This window comes from Wyeomyia smithii, chromosome 3 (assembly GCF_029784165.1).
Source record: "Wyeomyia smithii strain HCP4-BCI-WySm-NY-G18 chromosome 3, ASM2978416v1, whole genome shotgun sequence".
Taxonomy (NCBI): Eukaryota; Metazoa; Arthropoda; class Insecta; order Diptera; family Culicidae; genus Wyeomyia; species Wyeomyia smithii.
This window is the reverse complement of record NC_073696.1, coordinates 140,402,920-140,428,123: the sequence shown is the minus strand read 5'-3', so window position 1 is coordinate 140,428,123 and position 25,204 is coordinate 140,402,920. Positions and strand designations below refer to the sequence as shown.

General features: G+C 36.7%; 1 protein-coding gene across 3 annotated transcripts in view; it reads right to left on the bottom strand.

Moving 5' to 3' along the window:
- Positions 1–292: 292 nt before the first annotated feature.
- Positions 293–25,204, bottom strand: part of LOC129727470 (CHRNA7-FAM7A fusion protein) — a 519,941-nt gene continuing 495,029 nt past the window's right edge. For all 3 annotated transcript variants that reach the window (XM_055685335.1, XM_055685337.1, XM_055685336.1), the window contains one exon: positions 293–11,072. In XM_055685335.1, coding sequence (XP_055541310.1) covers positions 10,988–11,072 — 85 coding nt within the window. In that variant the 3' untranslated portion in view covers positions 293–10,987. The remainder of the gene's footprint in view (positions 11,073–25,204) is intronic.

Below are 25,204 nucleotides of genomic sequence, written 5' to 3'. Positions count from 1 at the left end.
GTAGCTGCTGAAATTTTAACGGGGGAATGTCTATTCGAATTGGATAGCTATCGATTGAATGAGTGATATTTCGTGAAAAAAAAGGTAATGGCTAGGGACACTAAAACTCACAGGAACGGTTAAATAGCTATAATCTTTTTTTTTTTTTCCGATTTCAGCTTTTGTTGACCAGTGTAATCGGAACCATTGCACGCGAGTCATAAACAAGTAATCTGTACACTTTTTTGGAATAACGACAGAAATGGGCATGAAAATTAAATGTACGACAGAAAGAGAGTTGAAAATGAGCAGGTATAATGCATAGCGTGTTTTTTTATTCCATTGTTTTGTATACTTAATAATAGTCCAGTTTTGGAATTCAACATACTAAACGAATTTGATAAAAAATATTCTACACATATGCTCCTATGCTCTTACATATTACAGACATTTATATAAACGTGGCTGTTACTAGATCCTTGAGTGCATAACTGTTTTGTACCAGCCAAACATTCATTGTAATTGTGTTTTAAAGTTGTATCCAAAACATTCGTTCTTATTTAACATTTATAAATAATTTTTATTTTGCTAACTAATACTTCTTACACATTTCGCTTGTTTTCTAAATCTCTTTTTGATTTTTTCCACTACTATAATAAAATCGTCAATGTGACGAAACTAATTTTGCTAACATCATATTTTGATGACAGGCATTAATAATTATATAGTTTATTCTATCATTGATTCATTTTGAATTAGACTCATTTAGTTATCCACCAAGTTAATTGTATTTTTAGTATATACATTTGTACATACATCTGTTATTAACCACAAAAACTCAACTTTCTTAGAGTAATGTATCATTAGTTGTAGTTTAATTACACATGCATTCAGAAACAGAAAGTATTCGGTAGGTGGTGGTAGGTGTATACAAATATTTTGGGGTATGTCAAAACAATAGGTTCTCAGTTGCTGTCACCATAATAATGTATATGCTTATTGAAAAATAAAAACGATACTCAAAAATTAAGTGAAGCATATAAATTTAGTATACTTTCACATTCCTTTGTTAGGCTTAACAAATCGAAAAGATGTTCAACAACGAAAGTTTTTGTGCTTTGAAACATCATTTTAGCAAATAAACAATTGCTTCAGTTTTTAGTAGTTTCAATTGAGTATGCATTTAATCTATTCATGCTGAAATAGTATTTTTATCGAGCTTGTTCGTGACATCGAGTTCTAACAAATTTTCATAACAACGATCGCAGATTTTTGCCATTGATGGATGGATCAATTAGATATAACAGTAGGTTTCGCAATTGTTTTGATAAAATAACATTTAGTTTATTTTTACAGTTTCCACAATACATCGGTACCGGTAACATACCTCGAAAAAATAATACACAAATAGTTGGGATCCTGTGCCGAGGCGTATTCTGGAATCCGGCGTAGGATCTCAATGATCTGTCGACATAAAAGTAGGTAAATGAGTTGAGATTAAAGAGAACTTTGAATTCAGTGAGTTTAGCATACAAGATCTCCATATCTAAAGCTGTTGATGCTGAAGTGAATTATGTTAGACTTACTTGACATGCAAAAATCACTGGGACTGGCCTATATTCGAATAGTGACCCTCGAACGAAAACTCTAAATAATTACAGTTAAAATTTGCTAAGTAAGTTTTACAATCTGAAAGCAAGTACTGACAGAAGGAAAGGTGGAAACAAATTGATATGCTTATGTTTGTATTTCTTTTTACACATTTTGAGTATTTCGTCTTAATACGCAGGATGCTTCATAAAGCAAAGCCTTGGTGCTACATTCCGATTCGGAACTCGACCTTCTGTTTATTATACACAGACTTCGCAGCCAATTGTTTAGTGTACAGGACAATTGTGAGCCAAGTGCTACGATCCTACACACCAAATTTTCATTGCTGGAAACCAGCAAAATTTTGCTGAATTTTGGTGTGCTGTGTTTCCAGCAATCTGTTCAGTAAAATGAAATTTGATGATTATTCAGTAATGCTCAATTGCATAAAAGTGACAGATCGTTTGCTGCATGTTTAGTAAAACAAAATACAGCTTGCTGGTTGTCAGCTATGACAATTTGCAGTACATTCAGCAAAGCATAAATCAATTTGCTGGTTAACCAGTTAGTTCAAGGAACCATGTTTCCCTCAGCCACCAGTCTCCATCCGCCCATCTGCCAAATTACTGTTGAACCAGAGTTGTATGATTATCATTTCAACTTTTAGGTTCATCTAGCCCAACAGTTACTTATGCCTTGTTCAGACTACGCCGGATATCACCTGATATCACCAGATGATATCGATATCACTTCGAGTGTTCACACTACAGTGAGCTGATATGTATGATTTGACATTTGCTTTGGTAATTGAAAAGAGAAGAAAACAATAACAGGTCAAAGCTTAAACAAGAGCAATGGGATTAGGATAGAGATGTCAGCTAGTTGGCTCGCACCAACGCAAACTCTCAAATGCAATTGTCAAAATGTGCGGGATGAAAATAGCAAAAATATTTCCTTCCTTTTTTCTCGCATGCAGCACGAATTTGAAATTTATAGGGTTGCGTCAAATGTCTGTTGGCCATGTTGCCAACTGCTGGAAATGTGGTTATTATTGGTTTTCGAATATAATATCCGCGATAGCATGTAGTCGAGGTGATATCCGTTGACAGTTGGATTGTATAGGATATCAGGTAATAGGGATGGTGATATGACCTCGATAGCACGAATCTCCTGATATCAGGTGATATGCGGTGTAGTGTGAACGGGGTATTAGCTATGGTCCCATATCCGCTATCAGGAGCGATGATCCCGTACCATCTGCACAGTGATTTGGCGCGTTTTACTAATGACAGCTAAACGTAAAATTTTTTGGCATATCAATTCTTTTGCTAGATTCAGCAAATAGTTTTGCTGTATTTTCGCGAATCACTGAATCGATTAGTGGTTTTCAGTTAATTTAACAATGAAATACTGGTTTACAGCAAAAATAAAATTACTGAGCGAAATTCAGTAAATTGTAGAACTGAGCGTATCCATGAAAAATGAAATATGCGTTGTTGCAGAAACATTCAACGGCTAAGGTAATTGGTTTGTTGAATTTTTACTACATGCCAAACAATGTAATAGGGTAGGAAACCTATTCTAAGCAGCCTTTGTAGCAGTATAAACAAAATACACGAAATATATAAAGTGAAACACAAACAGTAATATATCAACTTGTTTACTATCTTTTTTCTTGTCAGCACTTGTTTTCAGATTATAAAACTGATTTTGCAAACTTTCACCGTGATGTACTCGACGGGATACTCGGGTACTTTTTAATTTTACTCATTAGACGAAATTGGTGAACTACGATTTCAATGAAAAGTTATAAAAATCAGTGACATCTCAAAACACATTAAGAAGCAATTTTTGATAATATTAGTTTTTATATAGTAACAAGGTGGAGTAATTGATTTATTTTACTCCTTACCCAATTTTCGATTTCGATAGTTTTAGCACCAAAAGATTCAGTGATTACTCTAGGTACTTTAAAATCAATGCCAGTAGTGAATTTTCATCAACCGAGTAATATTTTAGCAGAATCTTACAATAGTTGGTTCAGAGTTCATTTGATTACTTCCACAGGCCATTTTTATGTTTTCGAGTGTTATGGTGACATGCCCTCAAAAAGATCCTTCCAGAACAGATTCCACCGGAGCTTTTTAGTGGCCATTAAAACAATCAAACAGTTGTCCCCGTGGCACTGTGGTTAGCGATGTCAGTCGGTTAGCTCTTCCACACGGTTGTGATATCGAGTTCGATTCCCGATCGAATCGATGATCTTTTTGAGCTGGAAATTTTCTCGACTCAGCACTGAGGCAAGGTGTATCGTTGTACTTATCCTACACATGCAAAATGTGCCAAAAACAATATCGATAACGAATTCTCTCAACTTATCTAGTTGATCGAGACCGCTAAGCGTGCGATATTGTTGTTGAAACAATCAAATAATACAAGATCGAATACCATACAATATGGTTTAATACAGAACTGCGATGATACCTAGAGACCAAAAAAACGAGCCCCAATGCCATTTTGGATTCCATAATAGCGACTTCCGGTTTCTGGAAGAGAACCGAATAATATCCAATATGGGTACCGGATTTTCGAGAGTAAGGAAATTCTTTCGGGGCATCACTGAGACTGATTTCAAACTAGAGTAGTTATTGAGTATTTTGATGCTAAAACTGTGGAGATCGGATGAAAATTCCAATAGTTACAAGAATTTCTATTTGTGGGTACTTGGGTACCCCGTCTGTCAAGTAAGGGTGTTTCTTTTTGTAGAGCTCATAACGGTTAACAACAATCAATCGAAATTCCCAATTGGAATAGATTCAATTGCAATCATCCCAAATTTATTTTAAGCAGTTCACATCTGTTCAGCACTTGAATGGTGAAAATTAGGTTGATTTTATTCGATTGATATTTGTTTAGAGTTTTCTCTGCGATGAACGGGATTTTGAACTTTCGTAAGGTAGCTAGATAATCAGAGTTTTCGATTTTGTCATTGGAATAGTCGGTATTGATAAAAAAATCAATAGTATGAGACCCGTTTTTTTTGGCTGATTAAAACAGGCGCCACTAATTAAACCGTTCTCACCCTGTATCTCATTAAAACGATTTCGAAACGAAAACAGCAATCTTCAAATCCTAAGTAATGATTTCTCATGGCATACTTAACGGTTCTTGAAGCTCTTACGTTTCTCTGAGATATGATGTTTTCTAGAAACTTCGGATTTTTCAATATCAATTTTTTGCAACTGCTTGGTTTCGACTTCTGCATCTGCTTGGTTGCAATGACCCATATACATAAATATATTTATGCGATGAGCTTACAAGACGTGTATCGCCTCATTAGTTAATAGGATCAGATCCTTTCTTTGACTTAACTTAAAACTCAAAAGCATGGAACCTATTAAGGGAAAGCCCAACTGAATAAATAATTCCACTGGTAAGCAGTTAAAGCGGTTTATCATACCGAACGTTTCTATGACTAGTAAAACACTGGAACTTTTGAAAAAAGATCTGGTCCAACGGCTTTGTTCAAACCGTTGTTATTACTTAAAATTTATGTAAAAGTTTCGAACTGATATATCTCGCTTCTGTGGCATAGAAACAGAAGACTCGGATACATTCATGCATATATTCATACAAACATAGAAACAAAAGACTCGGATACATTCATGCATATATTCATACATACATATGAGCCGTTGAGAGCAAAAGTGGTACATGTGCCATCTTTTCCACTTTTTGGGTTTTTTGAATAAATTAATGCAGAACGCAATGATATACCATAATTTCAAAGAAAAGCCAAGATAAGATAAGCTATACCAGAGTTATACTGCCGATACCCGGATAACTGTAGCATAATGAAAAACAACATGTTGAGAAAACGGCGATTTAATATTATCCGTGAATTTTCGGATTTCAAGCAATTACATCCAGAACCAATAACCATAACAGTTTCATGGCACCACAAGTTTATCGTTGAGAACAAACAAAACATGGATGGAATTGGTTTCACGTTATATAACTTGAAAAAAAGACAAAATGGGACAAAATATGCGGGTAAATTTCAAAAGTACTCGCATATTTTGTCCCATCACATATAATTTCAACTAGCAACCGCAGTATCATTGGCAACGTAGATTGTACTACAGAACAACAACATTAGTCTAGTTAATTAAATGACATACTTCTATATGCTTAAAATTATCCGATATACACTAATCTAGAGCAAAATTATATGTTTGCAGTTTGTACCACTATGCAGTGGGACTGTAATGCGGGTACTTTCAATATGGGACAAAAACAACTTGGTATTTTTTCCATGTTTTTCCATACAAACGTATCCATTTCAATTTTTTTCCAGAAAATATGATAACAATTAAGTCGATTCCCGATGATAACTCAAAAGTGACCAAAATCAGTATGGGACAGTTATGCGGGTACCGGCAGTATAGCCAAATTAATTTACAGTTTTCCTCTTCTACGGTATTTCTGGATCCAGAGGGCAACCGGTAGTCTACCGAAAGTCGAACCTAAGTCCATTGTGTTGTTATTATCGGACAAATAACAATCCCAAAGATACCAGGCTGTTTTCCTTTGAATTTATGTAAAATTTCTTCTGTTAGCAAATACATATACACTAGCGCCACGAAGTGACAGAATTCCTCAACAAACAAATCATTTACTCAATCACTTGGACAATTCTGCTGAAGACCTGAATGTTCTATGTCCTCAGATTAGCGAACTATAATGCACCCTTAATGCTCAGACTGGACATCTACCACTTTTGCTCTCAACGTTTTCTGGTTGTCATTTTTTCCCATAGAAACAAAAGTCATACATGTTTTTCCATTTAAGTTTGTGTAAGTTTATCAACCAGAACAAGTTATGCCTTCATGTACTGCCTTTTGAAACCTTTCCAGTAATGATTTAGTGCAGTTATGTTGAAAAAAAAAACTGTTGAAAATAATTTACTTTACTATATAATTTTCCTTCGACACGTAGGGTAACCGCTCCTATATTCATCTCATCACGCCTTTTTGATCAATTTATCGTCAAATTTTACCATATTATCAACGTAAAACCACTTGAGAGAATCGAGAAGCAAATAGATTTACTTTCAATAATTTGTAGAAATTTGACGGTAAATTGGATAAATAAGATGAATATAGATGCACCAACCTGTTGAGATGAATAATGGAGCGATTGCCCTATTATCGGTGATGACGATAGAAGCACTGGGGAATATTAAAGTGCATCGCAAAAACAACTAAGTTGTTCATGTTCATTTCCATTCACTTTCACTACAATTGATCATTATTTTGTTAACCATACAAAAGGTTTATATATCTCCGGATAAAAATCACTGTGATGATGCAATTTTGAAGCATTTATAAATCATTGTTTTGCAATAGAACAGGAAAAACCTATGAAAATAAACACGTCCTCTATTGTGCCTGACTGCAATACCTCTCAATGTGGTGTTACCTTTCTTGTTCATTTGGCTCAGGTTCTGACAGTTCGTTTGGCTCACAACATTCTCTCCGCACATCTCTATAGAGTATTGCCAATCAAAAGTGATAGTGTGTGTGAGTGGAAAATTTCTCTTATATATTATGTTCAACAAACTACGCGGGGGAGGGGAGGGGTGAAAATCGTTTAAAATCCTTCTACGTGGTATATGGATGGCCCCTAATTTTGTTTCTTCGTGTGACCGCAAGGAACAAAGAGAATGCTCTATACCAGTGGTTCCCAACCTTTTTGGCTCCGCGGCACCTTTTGCTAAACAAAAAGAGCTCCGCACACAGAAAGTTTCGTGGCCCTCCAAAAGAATTTTAGAGACGGGTTTTGCAATATGATGGTGCGTTTTCCAGTCTCATATCGTTTTTCAAGTCTAATTTGTTTCAAACCTTGGTCCTTATACGCAGAAGAGTTAAAAATCTGCTTTCACAGCGATATCTGGAAACAGCTTTTAGTTACCCGTCAAATTTACCAAGAGCTTTGCGACCCCCTCAGATGAATCTTGCGGCCACTGCTCTATACTATACAAACGCAAACCAGCCAACTATGTTCCGTTTAACAGCAGGTCCTGGCGTGTATTTTGTCGAATTTATGCTCGCGGTATGGCTACACATAGACTAACAGACATAACATTTTGAACAAACTTTCAATAAAATCATCATTTGGATGATACCAATACTCTACGTTACTAGCTAGTGTTACTAGCCGTCATCTGCCTATCATCTGCCGTCGTGTTCGTGCTGCTTCTTGTATTTTTATTAGTTTTTTGGTTCCCTCTGGGGCCGCAAACCTAAACTTACCGCAAGTCAATTGGTTTTGTCTCAATTTGTATGGGAAATCTTACTGTTTTGAGTTTATCTTTCTAGAGGACTTGATAATGCCTTATTAATGTACATTGTTATGTTAGAGTATAGTTTTAAATGCTTAACAACTTTGCTAAGGACCTATAATGTCTTTTAAAAAAGCTATAGCTGGTTAAAGTTGAGTATGTCGAATTAAATCAGAAGTAGCCTGTCATATTGAGTTCATACACTTCGGTGGATCAAGCAAACATAGCTCCTGATGGCCGGTACACTGGTAGTATTGGCAGAAAGAATGATTTTTAGCATTAAATACGACGTACTCAACTTTGAACAGCTATAACGTTATTTATGGGCATCTTTACCCTTTGGTGTCTTCGGCAAAGTTGCTGAGAGTCAAAAAACAATGTGAAGTGAAACATATAATTTAAAACATTTTGAGCCCTCTAGAATGGAAGATACAAAAGCAGGTTTTCCCATACAAATTCGAAATGCATTGCACCAAGCGAAGACAAAACCAATCGACTTCCGATAAATTTAGGATTGTTTGGGGCCCCGAACAGTACAAAAAACTTTATTCTGGCTTTGTGCTATCAAGTTTTATTTCTACTTTTAACGACGCCCCACTTTAATATGTGCATACATTCATATTTACATACATTTCTCCTTATAAACATTTCTACTTACATTAATTTTTACATACATACATTTTAACTCACATTTTTTAACATGTTAAAAAAAATACTCTTATTCTTTTCTACATACGCACATTTCTACATACATACATTTCTACTTTCATTCATTTCTACATACAGTCATTTCTAACGGATGACAACAAATATTTTGGATTTTTCATTGCTGTCAAAAAAGGTGGATGTATTTGAAGTAATACCGGTGTATTTCTCATGAAGATACATTCATTATCAACGATAAAAATTAAGAAACCTTTTAGAAAGGAGCGTATCGGGTTTTTCGACGGAACATTTTCGTGATGCCTATGCAAAAGCGTTCTACAAACGGCCAAATCACAAAAGGCCGAACCACACATGGCTTAATTATACGAAAAGCCGAATGGAGAATTTTCAATAATTTGCTGCAAATTGGATGATAATGATTTGAATAGAACATTTAAATCAATTATGCTGCTAGCACAGACTAAATCATCGTTCGGATGATACCAGTACCTTGTTTCGATGCCATTTTAAACAGAATTGAGCGTACATAATCAAAACAAAAATTACAAACATAAAGAGGAGAGAGAGAGCTAACATATAGGGTAGTGAATAAGAAAGTCTTATCCAAAATTTTAGTTGTCACCCGTTATTATGTACATAAATTTCTACACACTTATATTTCTACCTATATACATTCCTATGAACAACATACATAAATTTGCAACATACATACACTTTTACATGCATAACGTTTATATATGCATATAACATAGGTATATGTGATGTGTTTACATGGATATATGTGATGAGCTCGCATATGTATTTGTGATGTGCTCGTATGCGTAAGTGTGATGTGTTTACATACGTATATGTGATGTGTACACGTGAGTCTTGATGTGTTTTTGTTTTCTGTTTGTTTAGTCATTTTGAACAGCATTACAGCATAGCTTTGTATTCCAACGAGATTCAACCAGAATAAGAAATGAGAAATACCTACTGATCTCTTAGCGATGTTTCTTTTATTATTATCTTTATAATATTGGCAGTGCATAAATGAGGCGAAGTTTTTTAAAAACGATAAATCTCTGAATGTAAAATCATCAAGCAAATATTAAAAATATGGTGTTTCAATAATGCTCTGTGTTGCTTTATTGCTGACCTATAAGATTGTTAAACAATGTCATTATTGTTTTTTATCTACTGTTTTTCAATATGACACATTTCTTAAAACCAAACAAAACGATTCTGTATATCTAGATTTATCTCGATTTCAGATTGGATGGGTTGGGATTGTATAATTTCAAAATGCTTACGATCTTTTGTTCGATCTGTTCGCCTAATAAAAGAATCCGTAGTACAAGATATATCATAACTGCCGGGCAAGATAATTCAAACCAAAAGCGATATAAAATAATATGTATTTTTGAAGTAAATATATAATGAAACTTCGAACACAATAAATCAAATAGTTAATGTGAATACCTTTACACGTAAGTCCTTTTTACAAGTGGTAATGTTATCTAAATAAAACTGATTACGTTATTACTTTTTACAGTAGCTTTTACTAAATATTTGTATGCATGTATTAAAAAATATTTTTTATATATCAACGCCCCTAAAACACTAAGACTGTATTTCAGGTCTTTCTTTGGTATTTTTATCAAAAATATCAATTCAATTATTTGATTGCAATTCTACTACGCTTTTTGTATATCTGAAATATATACGCTTTATCGGTTGTCATTAAACCAGATGTAATTTTCACCATCTACATATAGATGACTCTTTCAATGCAGTATTGAATATTACTTTGTATACTTTATTATTTCTAATCTAGTATTATGAAATTTTTTTCATGCATTCTTATTAACTGAAATCAAACTGTCCAACTCTATCATCACAATTTATAGTGCTTATTTCCTGTCGCGAAATTTGTATGCTAATTTTATTGTTGCACCGAATAAAAGGTCAAATCTTTTACATCTTAGGTGAATTTTTATGGAATGCATTGAACATTAATGGACTTATAGTATAGTTGCAGGTGCAATATAGATATCCTCACATTACTCTCATGTATAGGCAATTCATTAGAGTTTACAGTGCTTAGGTAATGATTGCAGGAACAGTTACTTGAGTATAGTCGAGGATATATGCTTAAAAGATATCTCGTCGAATTTGCTGTTTAGAAAAATATTTATCTCTCATCGTTTTTTATCTATGAATTTTCATCCGATGTTTATTCGTGATGTTTAGATTTTGTAGTTCATTATTATTTGTCGGCAGTTTTAAACTGATCATTTGTTTTTAAAATCTATTTAATAATCTAATTAACTTCTAACTTGATTTACACGCGTTTTGTTTTTTAAAAATCTTATAAATTTCAATAGATCACCTATATAACAAGTGTTTATATAAAAATCGAATTCGTTATTATTGCACTATTATATGTGGAGCCGATAGTAACACAGTGACTGTAGCAATAATCGTAAATAACGTGAATACAAAAAGGCAGAATCTGAAAATGAGAGGAAAAAGGAAAATCATTACAATTCATTGGTTAGCGATTTTTCTTATGTATTTGTGAGACAACTTTTTGTGCGATTGCAAATGATTCAGATCGAGAAACACCTAGAAAGTTTATGTTATTCTTCATTTGCACCCTTTAAGTCTCGTTTTTGTTACACTCGTATTGTGAAAATAGGTTCAACCATCTTTAGGAAAGATTCACCCTAAAAAGTAACCCTTTTTTACAATAGAATGGTCACTACAGTCATCATTTTAGCTTCAAATGAGCAAAATAACACCAGATTGTGGGTTGTGCCGCCTCGTGGTGCAACGTGGGTTAATGGACTCAACAATTGCTTACTTGATGCGAATCCCACCTGATCCACTAATTTTCTTCAATTCGGTAGTACTTACAGGAAAGTCGCTGAGTCGGTGGCCACTTACTAAGGAAGTAGTACAGGGGATGCGTCCCCCGCGCAAAAAAAGAATCGACTGTTCCTCCTGATTGAAGAGGATTTAAAAATTGAGGTTATATCCTGCATCGTCGTCTTAGGGTCTCAATTCGTTGGGTTTGCTTTCAACAATCCGTACCTACACCGTGTTTAATACCGTAAAACAGGGTGGATAACAACAGCGCGAATAGAAACAAAACTTCTAATCTTGAAGAATGTTATTACAAGTCTTTGATTACATTCAAAAATCATGTAGTAAAAATTCTCGGTTAGTTCAATAGTAAACAAGTCCTTTAAACTCATTTATGAGTTAGAACTACTGTCAGTTTGTTAAAAAAATATAAAATGGAGGCTCGAGTTCAGAGCGTTTCAAGGTGCTAAAAAACTTGGCCTATGGAAGCCATTCTGTTCAACTTTGAGCTTGTTCGTATGCTGTGCTGGGTCCTTAGTAAAGCATTTAAAGTTTTTATAGTGAATTTGAGGATTGCCATAAGGTATTTATCAACCTTTTACTAATGTTTCATGGAAAACTCCCGGTTCGCAAATTTACGGGGCGAATAGGAACAACGCCATAGCGAATATTTTCACACAAAAACTAGGAGATTTGAGAAATGCGATCACATTTTTGCATTTCTCCTAGAAAGGTATAGCAACCACTGCAAAAACTAAAGGTATTAAAGTGCTCCAAAGGGCCGAGAGTCGTATATCACTCGACTCAGTTCGACGAGCTGAGCATTTTCTGTATGTATGTGTGTATGTGTGTGTGTGCGTGTGTGTGTGTGTGTGTGTGTGTGTGTGTGTGTGTGTGTGTGTGTGTGTTTGCAACTTTTTTTTCTCGCTCACTTATCTCAGAGATGGCTGGACCGATTTCCGTGAAATTAATTGCAAATGATAGGTCTAGTTGCCCCATTGGTTGCTATTGAATTTTATTGTAATCGGATTTTTTGTTCAGAGGTTATGTATCAAAATGTAAAAATCACCAAACATCAATATATCAGAAACCTCACAACCGATTTTAACAAAACTGATGTCAAATGAACGGGCTATCTCCAGAACCCTTAACTTATAAATTTCATAATGATTAAACATATGGTTCAAAAGTTATATGAAGAAATGTTTTCAAGAGGCTGTTTAAACTCACTCATTTTTCTCAGAGATGGCTGAACCGATTTCCACAAAATTAGTGTCAAATTAAAGATCTAGCTACCTCACAACACCCTATGGACTGTAACTTCGTCTGTAATGTATCGAAATGTGAAAATCATGAAACTTCAATATCTCAGAAACTACATAACCGAATTAAACAGCATTGTAGAGAAAAAATCCTCAAAAATACCGCGTCAAATATTAAAAACATATTTATTTCATGTTATTTACATGTGTATGTGTAAATGTATGTTCATATTTGTGAGAATGTTATGTTTTAAATGTTCGGTATAGTTTCACTGATGGCTACCGAAAATTTGTTATTTAGAGTGAAAAATAAATCCAGCAAATCAAGTTGTATTTTTGTCTGAAAATTGAAGGGTTCGTGCAAGTATATTTTAACTCCTCGTTTACGATCATTGAAACGTGTGCGAAATGCACTACACCGTAAACATCGCCGCCAACGGACGCCTGACAACAAAAGAGTTTTTCAGTCAGCCAGTAACGCGTACCGTTCATTGAATGCCACTTTATATAAATCTTACGTATTGCGTGTGCAGATAAAATTAAGAGCAAATCCTAGTGGTTTTTGGCGGTTTGTCAATTCGAAGCGGAAAAGTACTGCAATCCCAAAAAATGAATATTTTGAGAATCAGGTCCCAGCGTCTGCTTTAGAATCAAGTCAGTTATTCGCAAAACATGTTGCATCTGTTTTCGAAGGAAGTAGGCCGTGATCAAAATTGGCCAGCTGGTTCCTGCTTTGAAATCATCATTATATTTGGTGATTTTCGGTTATTTTACACTTAAAGAATTGTTAAACATACATACATGTGTTCTATTGCAATGTGCTGAGTGCGAAAAGTGTGGAGTTCCACACAAAAAAGTGAATTTAATTGTGAAAATTGAATATCATTGCGTTGCTTTTTAGATTCACCGAAGTGTTTATTTTTTCTTGTTTTTTTTTCTATCGCTGTCTTGGCGACGGTTTGAAAGTGTGAAGTGTGTGGTGTTATTGCATACAATAAGAATAGTGTTTTTCGAGCAGCTGCTCCACATAGTTTTATAGTGACTGAATGCTCGTTAGGAATTTATCCGTTGGCATAGTGCAAATTATATTTGGCCTGTATCTTATTAAACTTGAATTGAAAATTTGCCAATAAGATCAAAACCACGCATCGCCGTTTACAGTGTTTATGTGCTATCTCTTTTCAACGAATGAAATGTTCTATGGATTAAACGAGTGTGTGAAGGCATACATGCATGTTGCCACTGTACTGCCATTTTAAGAAAAGTCCAAAAACGATGAAAACAACAGGAAAATGAAGATATGAGAGTTAAGTATACGTTTTGACTTGTCTGTATTGTAAAGTGATATTTTGGTGCTTGTTTCTAGTTTTACTTTTTGTGAGAAAACAGATACAGAGAGATTTTGATTTCATCATTGAAATTTTGTGCGCGGTATATTTTTCGCAGGGTTTCAGTAACAAGTTTTGTTTTTATCCACAAAGTGTTAGTGTGGTTTGTGGAGTTTGGAGTATGTGTTTCTCCGGAATCATTTGCTTTGATTTTTTGATTGTTCTAGCTTTTGACCAGTTGTTTTACATAATATGTTATATTTATGACTAGTTCGGCACTTTGTCAACAAATTTAAAAATATATTCTGGCTAATATGTATATTTGCATTTTTTAAATTGTTGAGGCTTTGGATGCATGGAACTTTGCCAATTTTCATATTTATTAGGCAACTCGTACGTCGTTAAGAGATAATCGACGTAAACGCCGAGTTCCTGCGCGTCCGTGTCGGCCGGTGGGATTAAAACGGTTGTTCGTAACGCTTCGGTGTAAACGCGTATTCAGCCCGGGCGGGTTTTGCTTATAAATGGACCTCCGGCGTCAGGTGATTTCGCGAAGTCAACCCAGGTATTTCATCATATCTTTCTGATCTTTATCAACGTTGAGCCGGAGAATGCTCGCGCGTTGCATCTAAATTAATACATCGCAAATCGAAGTACATTTCGTTCAATCGATAAATATCATTTCAACCTACGCGTCGATACCTTCCATGAGGTCGTATTATCTACAGATAGATCAACAACGCGCAATAGTTTTAGGTATAAAGAGGATCACCCTACGAGGAGATATACGGTAATTTTAAGTGGTCTCGGTTTAGTCAAAGGTCCTGTATCCTCGCGTACGTTTTATTGTTCCGGTGTTACATTATCGAACTAAATAAGTTCGAATCACATTATGAATATCGTGGCGGATGCAATAAACTTGTAGGTGCGGCACTTGTTCTGAAGAACCCGACATTCGAATATAGCGCATCGTTCACCAAAACGAACCCTGCTGTATGCCTTTCCCTTTCTCCAACATCCCAATGATTTCTCGTGGAAGTGCAGAGGTGTTCTCGGCTTCCAATAAAGCGAGTATCACGTCAACATATTCCTATACAAACTCCTTCTTTGACCTGCATTCGGGTGCGGCCGGCGCTGGTATTGCCTAATATAAAGATTTAGGTCACCTGTTTTTACACATTAAGGATGCATGTTGGTCCCAAACATCATCTGTTGGTTCTTTGTGTAATTACAGCTGATCTGGCAATAGCGGAGTAGCAACCGCGGGCGGTCAATCATGCTCATGCTCATGCTCATCAAACATGTTGCATCTGTTTTCGAAGCAAATCGCGCTTTTGAACTGGAGATCGTTGAAGCTATTCGTAACGTTCCTATCGATCTCATTGATTTGGGAGTGTTTGCCGTGAGATCAGATATGATTTTGTCAGCGACAAAAAAGTTGAAGCGATCGTATGTACCTGGTCCCGATGGTCTACCTGTAATTTTAATATGCCGCTGTGTTGGTAACCTAGTGCAACCATTAAGTTCTATTTTCAACCGCACACTGGAACAAGCAAAATTCCGTCGTATTTGGAAACAATCATTTATGACACCCGTGTTCAAAAAAGGAGATCGATATGAAGCGACTAATTATCGTGGAATAACAAGTCTTTCGGCAGTCTCTAAATTATTTGAGATAATAATGAGCAGGGTAATTCTTAATGCGACAAAATGCTACATATCTGTCGACCAACATGGCTTCATGCCAGGTCGATCAGTAACAACAAATTTGCTGAGTTTTACGTCAGAATGCATCATATCTCTGGAAGTGAAAGCGCAAGTTGACGTAATCTATACGGACTTAAAGGCGGCATTTGATAAAATTGACCATAAAATACTTCTGCACAAGCTGACTCGCCTTGGTGTTTCTTCGCAACTAACGTCTTGATTGGAATCCTATTTAACGGAGCGGGAACTTCGCGTCAACATTGATGGTTTTGTTTCAAGAAAATTTTCAAACGAATCGGGACCTCAAGGTAGCAACCTCGGCCGGCTACTGTTCATTTTATTTTTTAACGACGCAGCCTTTGTTAGAAAAAAGGTTTTAAGCTACTGTATCCTGACGACTTAAAAATCTATATTGAAGTGCGGACTGGAGAGGATTGTGGCTTCTACAAGACTCGCTAACCACGTTTGCTGATTGGTGCCGCAGGAATAAACTAACAATTAGAATCAATAAATGTCAGGTCATATCGTTCTACCGCACATCACAGTCAATATTGTTTGATTATAACATTGAAGGGAAAATCATCCCCAGAGTCACCGAAGTGTCCGATTTGGAAGTTAAACTGGACTCTAAAGTAAGTTTTGACTCACACCGAACAGCGATCATTTCCAAAACAACCCGGCAGTTAGGTTTCCTGTCTATGACTGCCAGGGACTTCTCGGACCCACATTGCTGGAAGTCATTGTACTGTGCTCTCGTCTGCCCAATTTTAGAGAATGCATCCATCGTGTGGAAACCGCATCAACTTTCGTGGAGTCTTAGAATCGAACGTATCCAGAAGCGGTTCATTCGTCTTGCACTGCGAAATCTGCCTTGGAGAAATCCCGATAGTTTGCCACCCTACCCTGACAGATGCCGACTACTGGCTTTCGATACACTGGAACAACGAAGGAAACTACAACAAACTTTGTTCGTGGCGAAAATGTTGTACGGTGAAATTGATGCCCCCAAACTACTTGAAAAGATGAACTTTCGCGTACCTTATAGGACTCTCCGGAATACATCGTTATTACAGCCAACCTTTCACCGGACTTTGTTTGGTCAAAACGAGCCGATTTTAGCATGCATTCGAGCGTTTACGGCTGTGAAAGAGCAGTTTGATTCCAATGAGACAATTGGACGATTCGTAAATAGGATTAAAATTTATACATAAAGACTTTATTTGTCAGATGAATTACACAAAATACAAATACAAATACAAACAAATAATAAGTTCGAATGTGAAAGGCTGGGTCTGACCGCTAGGTGGATAAATATGGGTTTTTTGTAAAATTATACCTGAAACATGTTTTGTACATTCTCTGCCCATTTTGCTCACGACTTACGAACAAAAAGGTCCAAAAAAGGAACAAAAAACTGGATTCACTACCCTGATGCAAGCCGCAAGAATGTCTTATAGAAAAAAAATCACAAGGGTTGTACGCAAAGCCACGATCACAAGGTTGACGTAGAACTACACAAAGTTGTTTGATATGTTACTAGTAGGTATGGATTTTTTTTGCAAATTTTTGTGAAAATGAGATGTTGAAGTGCTATCGAATTGTAATATGCATATATAAATACATTATTGAACAGGAATGGAACAAATACTCTGCGGAGCAAACAAGTTTTAACAGTCAGAGTGTGCATGCAGGTAGAGATAATTATCTTTCGATTATAGCGCAAAACGAGGAAAAAATAAATCTTCATAAATTCATTTGGTGTCCTTATAAGGACAATCGTTAAATTAAACATAGAATGTAATGTTTGTCTGCCTCTGTGATACTTTGACAGTGAGGACTAAGGCGCACGGCCAACGCAGTAGAAAGGTGTTTTCACATTGAAAACTAGACGCGGCCTCACTGGAGGAAGTATTGGCAAATGCATACCGCTAATACAGCCGCTATCGTACGAAAGCGCATTGTTTCATGTGGGGAATAATATCAACAACAAAAAATGACGCGCGTCTAAGCACATCCCAGACTATTTCGCCGTGCCGCTTCCATTCACTTTCTTATAACATCGGCCTCAGGGAAGTGCCGGCTGCATCTACCGCTGAGGTTGTTACCATAATGCTGCTGGTACCCGAAGATATTAATTCTTTAAGTTTGTTAAATAAGACAAATAGTCCTCAAAAGAACAATTGTTCAATTTAATATCGGATTAATGCTAATCTCTGTAATATTACCGACAGTAATATTTTTCTGAACAAAATGATCCAACTTTTTCATTAAAGGAAGTGCCGGCTGATGTATTTACTGCTGATGCTGCCCGCTACCACACTAAGAAAGCATTTTATTAGAGGGAGGGTCGCGGCATCAGCTGACCCTGCTACTACCGATGCTGATATACCCGTTGCAACTACTGTCGCTATGCATTGCCACAGCTGTGACCGCTATCCGCTCATGTTCTTGCATCAGCTGGCCCTGCTAATATCGATGTTGAGATCCGCTGCAACTGCTGCGCTATCCGTTGCCATGCCACAGCTGTGGCCGCAATTCGCTACCGCTGGTATCTACTGCACTGCGACTGCTGCTGCTTAGGGAGGACTGCTGTTGTCGCTGTCTATAACTATTATGAGCGGCTTCGGCTGAAACAGGTTCTTATATAGGGATAAAAAACCTATCGATAATTATCGATATGTATTTGGAAATAATCGATAACTATCGTTAGCTGTTTTAGTTGATATTTTCCATCCTTACTCTTATACAGGCCTAATAGCACATTTCAAATTGCAAGGTCTATGTTTCTGTCGACTGTGCTTGAAAAGCAATCATATTAACAACCAATCAGATCAATCGAATTTTGCGCTTCAGCAAGGATTGACCATTTTCAATAATATAGTAAGTTGCTTGTCATGATTGGGGCTTGATAATTTTTAAAATTTTATTATGCGGAAACTTAATTTTTATGCAGAAAATGAAAGTTTTTCGGATGTTGTGCTCATGACTGAAGTAAAAGATAATTCAGTACGTTCTGGGAAACGGAGATAAAGTCAAATGTATAACTTTTACAAATCTAAAAATGTTAATTAGTTCAAGAGAAAATATTAACTCTTCAATCAGGTTTATATTTCATCCTGAAAAGGACAATTTGTTGTTCAATTCAATATTGGATAAGATTCCAATCACATCTTTGCGTTATCACTGAAAGTGTGAATAAAGTATTCCTTGTGATAAAATAAACAGTGAAAACCTGGTTTAACACTCTAACTTAACTAGACGGCTCATGTATTTTGAATGCCAGCTTACCAGAACGTAGGTGTGTTGTCAAAATGAGGCAACTTTTCATTGGATGCATTTACTAGTGCCCGCTATCGCACAGAGACAGCAATTTACTAAAGTGCCCCACTGCATCAGCTGACCCAGGTGCTATCGATGCTGATACCCGCTGCAGCTGCAGTTCTATCCGTAGCCATACCACAGTTTTGGCCGCTATACGCTGCCATTGGTTTTCGCTGTCCCTGCATCAGCTGGCCCTGTTAATATCGATGCTGAGATCCGCTGCAACTACTGCGCAATCCGTTGCCATGCCACAGCCGAGGCCGCTATCCGTTGCCGCTGGCATCCACTGCATTGCGACTGCTGCTGCTAAGGGAGGACTGCTGTTGTCGCTGTCTAGAACTATTATGAGCGGCTTCAATTGAAACAGGCTCTTATATAGGGATGGAAAACCTATCGATAGTTATCGATAGTATTAGGAAATTATTGATAACTATCGATAACTATCCTTACTCTTATACAAGCCAAATAGCACATTTCAAATTGCAAGGTCTATGTTTCTGTCGACTGTGCTTGGGAAGCAATCATTTTAATGACCATTTAGATTAATCGAATTTTGCGCTTCAACAAGGATTGACCATTTTCAATAATATAGTAAGTTGCTTGTCATAATTGAGGCTTGATGATTTTCAGATTTTGATTATGCGAATACTTGATTTTTATGCAGATAATGAAAGTTTCTCGGATGTTGTACTCATGACTGAATGTGCCCGCTATCGCACAGAGACTACATATTACTAAAGTTCCTCACTGCATCAGCTAGCCCTAGTAACAATATTGGTTTTATCAAAATTTTATAGCGCTTAATACAGCCGAAACAGCGCTATAAAACTTTGATAAAACCAGAATTGTTACTTGGGAGTCCAGCTGCTATCGATGCTGATACCCGCTGCCACTGCTGCGCTATCCGTGGCCATGCCACCGCTGTGGCCGCTATATGCTGCCATTGCACAGTGGTTCAATAAGGCAAAAAGTGGAACCTAATTCCATAGCGCCTTTCAAATTCATCCTAGCTTAATAATGTCTTCGGAGCAATTGTTTGTATGAATGACTCGCATAATCGCAAATCGTCAAAAAATATGAAAAGCTTACTATACTAAAAATAAAAAAATTAACTTTTTTGTGTTAAGAGATAGAAAAATAGTTTATTAGGCTAAGTTGTAGAAAATTCAAAAATATGAAACTTTGTTGAACAGTCACAAATCCTATCTTTTTTCAGCACAAAGTTATAAAGTACATTACATGGAAATTATTTAAAAGTTAGTTTTTTGTACTTAACTTTTGTTAGTTGCATTTCACACGAAAGTGTAGTTCGGAGGAATTGTTAGGACACACAAAACACACATTTTTGCCGAAGACTAAAAATCCTATCTTTTTTCAGCACAAAGTTATAAAGTACATTACATGGAAATTATTTAAAAGTTAGTTTTTTGTACTTAACTTTTGTTAGTTGCATTTCACACGAAAGTGTAGTTCGGAGGAATTGTTAGGACACACAAAACACACATTTTTGCCGAAGACTATATATCTCCAGGACGTTTTCTTACAAAGTTATATCATATTTTAGCTTATTTTTTCGATAACTTCAAGAACGTATAGGTTAAAAAGGGGCAAGTGGAATCATGATGTCAATACTTTTCCTTGAAGTTAAGTTGAAGTACTATAAACTTCTTTAGGTTTCATTTGTCCCAATCCACCCATTTTAGAGTACGGCGAGCATAAGTCACAAGAGGTTTTCATATATCAAAAATACCTACTTTTTTGTGTTAAGAGATAGAGGAATGGTTTATTCGGCAAAGTTTTGGAACGTGCAAAAATATGAAACTTTGCTGAACAAACAAAATTTCTATCTTCATTGGGAACAGAGTTACAGAGTATTTCAAGTAAAAGTTACTTGAAAGTTAGTTTTTTGTACTAAACTTCTGTTAGTTACATTTTACCAGAAAACATTGTTCTAAAGAAGCATTTGGGCATACAAAACACACGTTTTTGTTGAAGGCCACACATATCCAGGACTTTTCCTTACAAAGTTATAGCACATTTCAGCATATTTTTTCGATAACTTCAATTCGAGAGCTAAAGCACAATACATGAGCCGGTTCCTCGACAGTAGAATCTCTGCCAAAGTTCTCTGGCAGCGGGTAAAGAAGCTGGGCGTTGGCAAGCAACCAGCATGTGACAACTGCTATCTTGACCCCGATGAAATAAATCGTGCGTTTGTGTCAAACTTTACTGTGAGCGACAACGGTGGTAGAAGCAACCGAGCTTATCCTAGCTCACCTCATAGTTTTTCTTTTCGTACTGTGGAAAACTGGGAAGTTGTCAATGCTGTTTGTGACGTACAATCGAATAAAACAGGACTCGATGATCTGCCGATAAAATTTATTAAGGTCATGTTACCGTTGGTCGTCAATCAAATGACGCATATCTTCAATGTCATTATACGAAGCAGTGTTTTTCTCTCTTGCTGGAAACATGCGAAAATAATTCCTGTCCGAAAGCAGCGCCATTTGACTTCAATAACAAACTTGAGGCCTATAAGCATCCTCTGCGCTCTATCGAAAGTCTTCGAAAAGCTAACTGGAAAGCAGATGACTTCTTACATTACTGGAAACAATTTACTATCAGAGTTTCAAGCAGGTTTTCGAAAAGGTAACAGCATTAAAACAGCGATCATCCGGGTGTACGATGATCTAGCTGTTGCGTTTGATAAAAAGGCTGGCTCTATACTATTGTTGCTAGATTTCTCCAAAGCGTTCGATACAATCAATCATCACAGGCTCTGCGTAAAACTGCAATCACAGTTTAATGTCACTTCTGGTGCAGTAAATCTCCTCAACTCATATCTAACAGATAGAAAGCAAACTGTTTTCTGTGGAGATCGACGATCAAATAGTTCTGTGATCACTTCAGGAGTGCCGCAAGGATCTGTTCTTGGCCCGCTGTTATTTTGCTGCTACATTAATGATCTGCCTAATGTTCTAAAGTACTGCACCATTCAGTTGTATGCTGATGATGTACAGTTGTACATAAGCCGTTTGGGTCTTGGTACCAGCGAAATTGTTGAATTGGTTAACGAGGATCTTGCAAGGATTAAACAATGGTCTCGCCGAAATGGACTGCTTGTCAATAAGAGCAAAAGTAAAGCCCTATTAATTAAAACCAGAACACGGAATTTTGCTCACCATAATACACTGCCTGACCTAATAATGGACCGAGAAGTGATTCACTGGACAGATAATGCAAACAACCTGGGCTACGTCTTTCGCAACGATCTAAAATGGGATGGACTTATACGACAACAATGTGGGAAAATTTATGCCGGTTTACGAACGCTATATAGTTGTGCTACCTCTGCCCCAGTTCGTACCCGACTGAAGCTGTTTAAAAGTTTGATTCTTCCTCATTTTCTATTCGGAGATGTGGTTCACATCGATCCAGGTGCCGGTGAACTGCGTAAACTAAGTGTTGCCCTGAACTGTTGCATGAGATTTGTTCATGGGCTGAATCGCTACTCCCGTGTATGTCATTTGAACTCGAATCTTATTGGATGCCCACTTCAAAAATTATATGCGTATAGTTCCTGTGTTTTCATAAAAAAAGCTCATGACAACTTGTATGCCGCCATCACTTCACAGAAAATTGATTCCTTCACGCGGTCGACGCCTTCAAAACATGGTTGTACCATCAAATAGTTCTTCAATCTATAGAAATTCTTTGTTCGTTTGAGGAGTCGTTAGCTTGAATATGTTGCCAGCCAGAGTAAAAAGTTCTGCATCGGAGGTAATGTTCAAGAGCGACTGTTTGAATTTCTAGAACCACGCTTAGAGAGATAAGATTAGGTTAGTTTAATCAATAACTTAACAAAAAAATGATTGAGAGACGAATGTTCAACCGGAGGTAGTCAAATTAAAATGGTAAAGGTAAAACAAATAAATAATCATAATAATAAAAAAAAACGTCACTTTGCTAACGATATGTAGAAAAATTAAGTTTATTTGGAATGTTTTGTAAATATATATATATATATATATATATATATATATATATATATATATATATATATATATATATATATATATATATATATATATATGTATATATATATATATATATATATATATATATATATATATATATATATATATATATATATATATATATATATATATATATATATATATATATATATATATATATATATATATATATATATATATATATATTTATAGTCTTCCCCAGGGCTCATGTTTAAGCCCCCTTCTTTACAACTTTTATGTAAATGACATCGACGAATGTCTGGCAAATTCATGCACGATAAGACAACTTGCAGACGACAGTGTAATCTCTGTTACAGGAGCCAAAGCTGCCGATTTGCAAGGACCATTGCAAGTTACCTTGGACAATTTGTCTGGGGCTTTACAGCTAGGTGTCGAATTCTCTCCGGAGAAAACTGAGATAGTAGTTTTTTCTAGGAAGCATAAACCTGCTCAGCTTCAAACACAATTAATGGGTAAAACGATTTCTAAGGTTTTGGTACACAAATATCTTGGTATCTGGTTCGACTCTATAGGCACCTGGGGTTGTCACGTGAGGTATCTGATGAAAAAATGTCAACAAAGAGTGAATTTTCTTCGTACAATAACCGGACAATGGTGGGGAGCCCATCCAGGAGACCTTATAAAGCTTTACCAAACAACGATATTGTCAGTTATTGAATACGAGTGTTTCTGCTTCCGCTCCGCAGCAAACACACATTTGATCAAACTGGAGCGAATACAATATCGTTGTTTGCGTATCGCCTTAGGTTGCATGCAGTCGACCCATACGATGAGTTTGGAGGTCTTAGCTGGAGTACTACCATTGAAAAACCGCTTCTGGAGCCTGTCTTCTCGTATTCTTATCAAATGCGAGGTCTTGAACCGTCCCGTGATTGAAAATTTTGAAAGGTTAATCGAACTTAATTCTCAAACCCGTTTTATGACATTGTATTTCAATCACATGTCCCAAAATATTAACCCTTCTTCGAATATTCCAAATCGTGTCGACTTATCAAATACTTCTGATTCTACTGTGTTTTTCGATTCATCCATGATAGAAGAAACTCGTGGAATCCCGGATCATTCACGCGTGCAGCAGATCCCCAAAATTTTTTCCAATAAATATCGAAACATCAACTGCGACAATATGTTCTACACTGACGGATCACTTCTTGATGGGTCCACTGGCTTCGGTATTTTCAATAACAATTTAACCGTCTCCCATTAACTAGATAATCCTGCTTCTGTTTACGTCGCAGAATTAGCTGCAATTCAGTACACCCAGTACACATTATCGAAAAAATGCCCACGGACCATTATTTCATCTTTACGGACAGTCTCAGTTCCATTGAGGCTCTCCGATCGATGAAAGATGTTAAGCACTCTCCGTATTTCCTGGGGAAAATACGGGAACAACTGAGTGCTTTATCCGAAAAATCGTTTCAGATTACCTTAGCGTGAGTCCCTTCTCACTGCTCGATACCGGGCAATGAGGAAGCGGACTCTTTGGCTAAGGTGGGCGCAACAAACGGTGATATTTATGAAAGACCAATTGCCTTTAATGAATTTTTCGCACTTGTACGTCAGAATACGATCATAAGTTGGCAAAATTCTTGGACCAGAGGGGAACTGGGAAGGTGGTTACATTCCATAATCCCCAAGGTGTCGACGAACCCGTGGTTCAAGGGGTTGGATGTAGGTCGGGATTTCATTTGCGTGATGTCCCGGCTTATGTCCAATTACTATAGATTTGACGCGCATCTCCGTCGTGTTGGGCTCGGGGAAAGTGGTATCTGTGCCTGTGGTGAAGGTTATCACGACATAGAGCATGTGGTTTGGTCATGCCCTGTACACCGTGACGCCAGGTCTAAATTAATAGCTTCCCTGCAGGCCGAAAGTAGGCAGCCGGCTGTTCCTGTTCGTGATGTCTTGGCGAGCCGTGACCTATCCTACATGTCCCTTATATACGTTTTCCTGAAATCCATCCACGCCCCAGTTTAATCCTATTCCCTCCCACCTACATCCAACCAAACGACAAGAACACGTTAAGACCCCGGATCCGGAAACAGCAACTAGACCCGCACGATACTCTCAGGTCCCGAGGGAGACAACCCAATATGCCAG